General features: G+C 41.8%; 2 protein-coding genes across 2 annotated transcripts in view; one reads left to right on the top strand and one right to left on the bottom strand.

Moving 5' to 3' along the window:
* LOC310931839 (NACHT, LRR and PYD domains-containing protein 12-like) overlaps positions 1-1,532 on the top strand; it is a 23,933-nt gene extending 22,401 nt beyond the window's left edge. The window contains exons 14-15 of the mRNA XM_083895077.1: positions 1-23; positions 900-1,532. The exon at positions 1-23 is cut by the window's left edge and continues 151 nt beyond it. Of these exons, the coding sequence (XP_083751203.1) occupies positions 1-23; positions 900-903 (27 nt within the window). The 3' untranslated portion in view covers positions 904-1,532. The remainder of the gene's footprint in view (positions 24-899) is intronic.
* Positions 1,533-3,784: 2,252 nt separating this feature from the next.
* On the bottom strand, positions 3,785-7,673 carry LOC310931838 (deoxyribonuclease-1-like). Its single transcript, XM_083895076.1, has 6 exons — positions 7,580-7,673; positions 6,017-6,117; positions 5,824-5,936; positions 5,581-5,738; positions 4,384-4,480; positions 3,785-3,919 (listed from the first exon to the last, which is right to left on the bottom strand). The coding sequence occupies exons 1-6, from the start codon at positions 7,603-7,605 to the stop codon at positions 3,800-3,802; spliced, it is 615 nt and encodes a 204-aa protein (XP_083751202.1). The 5' UTR covers positions 7,606-7,673; the 3' UTR covers positions 3,785-3,799.
* Positions 7,674-9,555: the final 1,882 nt, after the last annotated feature.

Below are 9,555 nucleotides of genomic sequence, written 5' to 3'. Positions count from 1 at the left end.
GACTACAGACTGGAGACTGTGAGGTCAGTAGAGTTAGAGTCAGTGTTGTAATTAATCACAGTCAGAGCAAAGATCCAGTGTTTCCTCAGTGAAGCTGTGAGAGCAGAATAGAGACAGACTTCATGATTGGACACAAAGACACAGAGAGACAACAGTCGGCCAATCAGACGAGCTGCTGGTGATCATGTGATCACAGACTAGAGCTGACCGCCTCACATGATGAACGTCCATCAGCTGTTTGTAGTTTGACTTCATCACTGATGACGTGAGATTAGTGTGACTGCAGTCTGCTCTACTTGTGCAGAGGTTTGGTTGGTTTTCCATGACTATAGCTCCTCCTCAAAGTGGGCGGAGTCATCGTATCACAGCTGCGTGTGAAACTGTGGTGACGTGGTTTTGGTCCACGATGTTCAACGTTGTCTTTGTGCTTCTTCCAAAGACGTTGAAACCTCAGTCTGCTCTGAAGTCTTTGTCTGGCAGAGACTTTGCTGATGTCGCTGAACGACCTCGTGTCTTGTTGCTCTTCTCAGTCTCGCCATAGTGTTTGACCTGTGACATGAAAACGTCTTCCACAACCTCACCTTGGTAGCAGAGTCTGGCTGTTGCTCGTCCTCTACCTGTTCAGTCTTATTGGTGAATCAAACACCTGACTCTAATCCTACAGAAGAACTGATGCTGGTCTGAAGACAGAGGGCGCTCACACCAACTATTGTATACACTGAAAAATACAGACATTTGTTTCCTCACAGTGACTTCATGATGACATCATGTCAACAATGAGTGAATGTAAAGTAAAGTGATGAACATGAAGCAGCTCTGAACTGGACTGAAGTCTCTGCTGCTTCACTGACTCACTGCTGTGACTCTGACTCTTCTCCTCTGTCGTCTTCTCTCAACAGGTGATGATGATGAAGATGATCTTCATCCTGAGTCCTGCTCTGTGACGCAGCTTCAGCAGATCAGGGACAAACATCATGTGAAGGACAAAGGTTTTTCTGTGGCCATGACGCTGTGACATCACTTTGAACATGGTCAGCTCGGTCCTGTCGTCCTGAACCTGTGAACGTTTCACACGCTCACAACTTCACTATTTACGAGACGTTTTCCGTTCACGTGTGTGTGTGGGCTCTGTCTTCACAGACGTCCTCAATCCACGTATCAGTCGTTCGTATTTCCAATATTGTGCTCAAATTTCGTTTCGTCCAGTTTTGGTTTTCCCCTCTAAACGCGAGTGACGTGACCTGAAGATTGCGTAACCCAGAAGTGACCTGTCACAGGCCAGCTTCACACGGGACAAACGATAAAACTGTCTGCAAATCAACACAAATGGACATTTTAACTCTGAGAGCACACGTCACAGAGAGACTGATATTCACAGATTTGAACTTGTGCGATCAGTAACATTTAAACGACTGGGGTCAAAGTCAGCCGTCACTAAATGTGAAGTGCACCGATGTTCTCTCCTTTACGTCAACGTTGTAGAAAACACTTTTACTGTGCACTTTTGGAGTAATCCAGGGTCAAAGTTCACTTTTGCCAACACAAATGAGGTTTCATATGACTTGTGTATGAAGTACTGAGTCCAATGAAAGTCAAATACTAATGATTTCTTCATTATGAGAAAATAAGACTCTAAAATATTCCTTTATTCCTCCCATGTTATTTACAGTGTCACAGCAGCCAAAAATCACAACAAGCTAGAAATGAAAGTAAAAGAGAAATATGAGTTTTAATAAATATATGCAAAGAAATATAAACACAAGATGAACAACTACAGCTCCACTGTATACAATACATTTTTACTTATGTTTTATTGACAGAACTATATTACATGGAATCACTATAATATGATGTCATTGTTTTGACATAATAATTTATAATTTTTACGAGACTTTATTTTGAAATCCGGAAATAGGACCGCTTGGTTTGAGTAGAATTGACGTAAAGCAGAGAATATCGGCGCACTTCACATGTTCAATGTTTTAAGCTGAATTTCTTTAACTTTGTGTGAAACTGGTCATTTCAGAGAACTGTAATGTTCACTCTGAACATCATGGTGTCGTTGACCTATTTTAGTCAACGTTCCTTTTAAAACATTTCCAGTTATTTTGTTCTTTACATTTCTTATCACCAACGTTCACTGCAGGCAGCTTGACTGACACCGTTGAATATTCCAGGCTATTTTTTTATTTCAATCATTCATTTTAAGGGAAGTGGATTCCATTCTACACATTTGATTCCATTATTCATGGCTGCATTTTGAAAATTATTCCACAAGGTGGAGCCATGGTGTGTAAAGTTGTGGTTAAACATCATCTTCCAATACTGTAATAATATCTGTTTATGGAAGTCGGGTCATATGACTTTTGATATTTCATCGTCACAAGAAACATTTTTAAATCTATATTTTGGTTTGTGGAACCACATCCATTTTAATCTGAATATTCCAATCCTAGATTCAAACTCAGACTGAACTGAACAAGGATCCATTGAAAATATTTGCAAACCTCTTAAGGAATAATTTGAATGAATTTTTGAAATTCCGGATATGATCTATCTATCTATCTATCTATCTATCTATCTATCTATCTATCTAGCTATCTAGCTATCTAGCTATCTATCTATCTATAAAGCAAGTGTATCTATATGTCTGTCTGTGAGATTCATATTTTGCTGACTGTTAGTCAGATTGCCCTAAGACTTTAGATATGGGCTGAGCATGGCCCGGAAATTCAAATTCCTCCAAAAAATTGAAAATCAAGGATGCACCTTGATTCTCAATTTCTTTTTTTTGAGGAATTAAAATTTTTGCTGATTTATCACGATACACCAGGCAGGCAGCGGCTCATCAGCAGCAGCTGCGCTGTCTGGAGCGTAGAGGTGGGAGTGAGTGAAGAGGCTGTCCTCACGTGGGTGAGACATTTTCACACGGTTCACTGCAGAACATGGGTGCTATACTGAAACGACGAGGCGTCGGTTATTTTGCATTAGCATGCTACTACTTTGCGGCTAACTTGGCGAACCTGTTTCCAAAAGTAAGCTAGCGAGGCTACGATTTGCATTAGCGTAGGGCTAACATAATACAAACACTGTGCAACCTCATGAGGCACAACGCAAATGTTTTCATTTTCAATTAGCATTAGCGTAGCTTGATGTTGTGACAGTCAGCCTCGCCAGCCAATAAAACATTTGTGTTGTGTCTCATGAGGTTGCACAGTGTTTGTATTATGTTAGCCTTTACGTTCTTTATCATGCATTACCATAACTGAAAAATCTTCTAGGAATATATACCTATGGGCACTCCTGCACTCCTACTATAAAAATAACTAAAGTATTACAAAGAAATACTACAGAAATAACTATAGTATGACAAAGAAATACGGGGCGCTCAGACATCTGCATGTTTTAAACGTACACAAAAAAATAACAATTTGAACATAGAAAACTTTACTGATTATTAAAAACAAACAAGAGTCATTTTTCAAATATTTACATCAGATTCTGTACAGAGACAAAAACAGAATGAGGAGGAATATAAAATATTGGCGTTCGCTATATATATATAAAAATTTCACCTGAGAAGAAATAACAATAATAATCCAGACACGTGTTTACATATTCATTCATTCATTCGTTCATCAGGTCACAGAGTGTCAAGAACCGCGTCCTTGTCGGTGTGAGTTTGTCGCGATGAAAGTTCGTCGAGTGAAGTCTGATTACGTCAGAGAATCGTTTAAAAAAAAAAACACCTCGCTGGCGCGACGAGATCAGTGATCACCTGACCTTCCCGACACACGGTTCACAGAGACAGGAGGAGCTGGATGACGCTGAGGAGGAACAACAGGGGCGTGGCCTGAAGGAGGAGGGCGGAGCTCTTCAGTCTCACCTCCACAGGTAAGTTGTCACTTATCTCCATCACCTGGAAGTCAGAGTTTGTTTATTTTAAAGGAAAGAAATGATTTTAGTCATTTAAGATATCTACGTCACATGTTCACATCTTTATCTCACTGTTAGACTTTTCCTGTTTGTAAACCACTCACTCTCCCACACCAAAGTCCATAGAGAAAATCGGTGATTTTAACATCACAGCACACAGGAGTTGTTGATCCACTGCTGCCTCCATCACTAAGTTCAAATGTCTTATTTTGTAAATTCGGCATTTTGAAAATCTTCTTTCAGATTTACTTCAGTGACACAAAGTGACCACACGAGGCAGCAGTAGTCCAGCAGCTCCTGTGTCCCCGCGAGCTAAAATCACTGACTTTGAGGTTTGGTGTGGGAGAGTGAGTGGTTTACAAACGTCAGTTTCCTGTTGGAAAGCTGTCTAACAGTGAAGATAAAGACGTGAACGTGTTCTGCGTCGCGTCCGGCTGATAAACGTACCTTGTCCCTTTTGATATTGAGTTCTCTTCCAAAGTTGAAGACCTTAGCGGAGTACGGAACGACCGCCTTCAGGAACGCCCTCCCATGAACCACAATCCTGACACACACACACACAAAAGTTCACGGTTAATTTAGTCATCGTTGAATTGTTATTTTCCTCTGAATATTTTTAACATTCCACATTCTCTCAGTGTCTCTCTGTCTGTCTCACACACACATTCTTGTACAGCATTCTTAGTGAGGACATTCCTGAGCTAATTCTAACCTAAAACCAAGTCTTAACCCATAAAACAGCCATTTTAAGGAGAGACAGAGCGTGAGGACCAGACATGTCCTACTGTTTCCTAATGTGTCCTATAGTGTCCTGTTTCCTATTGTGTCCTTTAGTGTCCTGTTTCCTATTGTGTCCTTTAGTGTCCTGTGTCCTAGTGTTTCCTATAGTGTCCTGTTTCCTATTGTGTCCTTTACTGTCCTGTTTCCTATTGTGTCCTTTTGTGTCCTAGTGTTTCCTATAGTGTCCTGTTTCCTATTGTGTCCTAGTGTTTCCTATAGTGTCCTGTTTCCTATTGTGTCCTTTAGTGTCCTGTTTCCTATTGTGTCCTTTAGTGTCCTGTTTCCTATTGTGTCCCATAGTGTCCTGTTTCCTATTGTGTGCTAGTGTTTCCTATTGTGTCCAGCTGTGTCCTATAGTGTCCTTCTGTTCCCTATTATGTCCTATAGTGTCCTACTGTTTTCTATTATGTCTTACTGTGTCCTATAGTGTCTTATAGCGTCCTACTGTTTTCAACTGTGTCCTACTATTTCCTATTGTGTCCTACTGTGTCCTATAATGTCCTACTGTTTCCTACTGTGTCCTATAATGTCCTATAGTGTACTACTGTGTCCTATTGTGTCCTATGTTCTAATGTGTCCTATAGTGTCTTACTGTGTCCTACTGTTTCCTATTATGTCTTACTGTGTCCTATAATGTCCTACTGTGTCCTATAGTGTACTACTGTTTCCTATTGCGTCCTATTGTGTCCTACTGTGTCCTTCTCAAAAATATCTTTTGTCATTTAGAAATGACCAACAGTTTTCCTCAAACGCGTTTCGGTGAAAATCGTTTTCATCCACACTCCAAACACTGTAGTACTCATGCCAGGCCTGTACGTGGCGCTGTAGCTTAACAAAGATGTATGTACGAGTAAACACACACACCTGTCAAAGGGACAGCTGGTGTCCTCACTGACGGTCGTGTCCACTTTGTCTCCGATCAGCCACGAGAACGTGGTGTTTTTGAAGATTTTGATGTTTTTCTTGTCCGTCTTCTTCATGTACGCACAACCAGCGTGGAAATCTCCCAGGAACATCACGTTCTACACACACACACACACACACTGTAGTGAACATCATGTGACGACGTACGTGTGTGTGTGTGTGTGTGTGTGTGTGTTCCCTCACCACGTTGTTCCACAGCTTGGTCACCGTCTCAAAGACGTCGAAGAGTCGGTTCATCTCCTGAACGGCCTGAGTCGGATCAGAATGAAGAGGAACCAGAACAAACTTGTTGACTCCTGCAGAGGAAACGAGGGAGGAAGAGAAGGAGTGAAGGCGATGATGATGCTGGTGATGAAGATGAAGAGTCTCCACTTACTGGTTTTCTTGCTCTGGAATTGAACGGCGAACGGTTCCCTGGTGAAAACCCGTGGCTTGCTCTCGTACTGATGTTGACCGATCACGCTCACCGTCTGCTCTCTGATTGGACGAACGGAAAAGACATGAATGTGAAGAGGAAGTAGGAGGAGGACAGAAGTAGACAGGGCATCTATCTCTACATCTCTATAGCATCTATCGCTAAATCTACATACAAGTTTAGGGTTACCTTCATCTATTTCTATACTACAACATATCTATAGTATCCATCTCTATTGCATCTATCATTACAAACCAAGATCTACATTCATCACCATCATCTTACCTGTAGGTGAACGTCTCACCCGTAGGTGAACGTCTAACCCGTAGGTTAACGTCTCACCCGTAGGTGAACGTCTCACCCGTAGGTGAACGTCTAACCCGTAGGTGAACGTCTCATGGGCTAACCTGTAGGTGAACGTCTCACCCGTAGGTGAACGTCTCACCCGTAGGTGAACGTCTCACCCGTAGCTGAACGTCTAACCCGTAGGTGAACGTCTCACCCGTAGGTGAACGTCTCACCCGTAGGTGAACGTCTCACCCGTAGGTGAACGTCTCACCCGTAGGTGAACGTCTCAGCCGTAGGTGAACGTCTCACCTGTAGGTGAACGTCTCACCTGTAGGTGAACGTCTAACCCGTAGGTGAACGTCTAACCCGTAGGTCAACGTCTCACCTGTAGGTGAACGTCTCACCCGTAGGTGAACGTCTAACCCGTAGGTGAACGTCTAACCCGTAGGTCAACGTCTCACCTGTAGGTGAACGTCTAACCCGTAGGTGAACGTCTAACCCGTAGGTGAACGTCTCACCTGTAGGTGAACGTCTCAGCTGTAAGTTAACGTCTCACCCGTAGGTGAACGTCTCACCCATAGGTGAACGTATCACCCGTAGGTGAACGTCTCACCCGTAGGTGAACGTCTCAGCTGTAGGTGAACGTATCACCTGTAGGTGAACGTCTAACCCGTAGGTGAACGTCTCACCTGTAGGTGAACGTCTCACCTGCAGGTGAACGTCTCACCCGTAGGTGAACGTCTCACCCTTGGGTGAATGTCTCACCTGTAGGTGAACGTCTCACCTGTAGGTGAACGTCTAACCCGTAGGTGAACGTCTCACCTGTAGGTGAACGTCTCACCCATAGGTGAACGTATCACCCGTAGGTGAACGTCTCACCCGTAGGTGAACGTCTCAGCTGTAGGTGAACGTATCACCTGTAGGTGAACGTCTAACCCGTAGGTGAACGTCTCACCTGTAGGTGAACGTCTCACCTGCAGGTGAACGTCTCACCCGTAGGTGAACGTCTCACCCTTGGGTGAATGTCTCACCTGTAGGTGAACGTCTCACCTGTAGGTGAACGTCTAACCCGTAGCTGAACGTCTCACCTGTAGCTGAACGTCTAACCTGTAGGTGAACGTCTAACCCGTAGCTGAACGTCTCACCTGTAGCTGAACGTCTCACCTGTAGCTGAACGTCTGAACGTCTCACCCATAGGTGAATGTCTCACCGTAGGTGAACGCCTGAACGTCTCACCTGTAGATGAAGACGTATTGCTGCATGTCGGAGGCAGATTTTCCCAGAGGTTTACTGGACAGCGACTTGTAGACGTATCCGTCGTACCTCAACACAAACACAGAGACACACTGTTACTACAACACAACAGAGAGGTCGCGTCGCTCACCTCAGACGATGACGTTTGTTTCTTTGTGTTTAAACTCTGTTTTCACGTCACTTTGGTGAATGAAACAGTGAGTTTTCCTCAAACTTTATCATCAGACGCAGGAAACAGTCAAATAGTTTTCACTTTACAAATTTAATATACTTTATATATGACATACTACACACTATATATACATATGAAGTGGTAATGCTTATGTACTTTTACTAAAGTAGAGTTTAAAATGTGAACCCACCACTGTGGCAGTCGTCTGTTAGCCTTGTTAGCGCTTCAAACAGCTTCAGTTCAACCAGATTCACAAAACCACCAAAAATCAAACATCAATCACATGCTAATCAGAGGTTTACACCCGAGTTCAGACCAAGAAAAGCACAAGCAAAGCTTTCCTATTTAAGAAAGCAACAGGTTAATGTGTAACAGGACGAGAAAAACCATCCAGCAAAGAATCTGAATTAATGATTCACCGACAAATCCAGAGTAAACATGAGCAGAGAGGAAGCAGCCGCTGAAGCAAAGCCTGTGCCATCATTTCATTGGGGTTAAACTGAGCCCTTTTTAAACCAGATTAATCCAAACTATGGTGAAGTTTTCTGTTTCTCTAAATCAGCAGCAATAGTGGAAAAAGTTTGTGAAAAAGAAGACATTTGTATTGACAGCTATACTTCAGTAAAAGTACACAAGAGTGATCCTGGAAATTCAGATCACATCTATCTCTACATCTCTATCTGATCTATCTCTATAGCATCGATCTCTACCTCTCTGTGTCATCTATATCTACATCTCTATATGATCTATCTCTACATCTCTGTATCATCTTTCTTTACCTCTCTATGTCATCTATCTCTACATCTCCATATGATCTCTCTCTAGATCACTATATCATCTCACTCTACATCTCTACATCATCTATCTCTACATCTCTATATCATCTATCTCTACATCTCTATATCATCCATCTCTACATCTCTATATCATCTAACTCTACATCATCTATCTCTACATCATCTAACTCTGTATCTCTACATCATCTATCTTTACATCTCTACATCATATAACTCTACATCTCTATATCTATCTCTACATCTCTATATCATCTAACTCTACATCTACCTCTACATCATCTATCTCTACATCTCTACATCATCTAACTCTACATCTATCTCTACATCTCTACATCATCTAACTCTACATCTCTACATCATCTATCTCTACATCTCTACATCATTTATCTCTACATCTCTATATGATCTATCTCTACATGATCTATCTTTACATCATCTAACTCTACATAGTTTATCTCTACATCATCTTACTCTACATCTCTACATCATCTATCTCTACATCATCTAACTACATCTCTACATGATCCATCTCTACATCATCTATCTCTACGTCATCTAACTACATCTCTACATCATTTAGCTCTACATCGCTATATAATCTATATCTACATCTCTACATGATCTATCTTTACATCATCTAACTCTACATCATCTATCTCTACATCTCTACATGATCTATCTTTACATCATCTAACTCTACATAATTTATCTCTACATCATCTTACTCTACATCTCTACATCATCTATCTCTACATCATCTAACTACATCTCTACATGATCCATCTCTACATCATCTATCTCTTGTGTGTGTGTGTGTGTGTGTGTGTGTGTGTGTGTGTGTGTGTGTGTGTGTGTGTGTGTGTCTACCCTTTGTATATATATGATCTACACTTCATATATATATGGTAAGACATATACCCTTTAAATATGTTTGGTAAGACATCTACCCTTTAATATCTATGGTAAGACATCTACCCTTTATAGATGAT

Source organism: Microchirus variegatus (genome assembly GCF_963457635.1).
Source record: "Microchirus variegatus genome assembly, chromosome: 9".
NCBI classification, from domain to species: domain Eukaryota; kingdom Metazoa; phylum Chordata; class Actinopteri; order Pleuronectiformes; family Soleidae; genus Microchirus; species Microchirus variegatus.
The sequence above is the reverse complement of the archived record's forward strand: the minus strand, read 5'-3'. Positions and strand labels throughout refer to the sequence as shown.

Excerpts from the sequence above, each read along its gene's own strand:
- LOC310931838 (XM_083895076.1), bottom strand. The coding sequence starts at position 7,605 with ATGCAGCAATACGTCTTCATCTACAG. Across the intron at positions 5,937-6,016 it reads ATTCCAGAGCAAGAAAACCA|GAGTCAACAAGTTTGTTCTG; the intron begins GTAAGTGGAGAC and ends TTTCCTCTGCAG. Across the intron at positions 4,481-5,580 it reads ACCAGCTGTCCCTTTGACAG|GATTGTGGTTCATGGGAGGG; the intron begins GTGTGTGTGTTT and ends TGTGTGTGTCAG.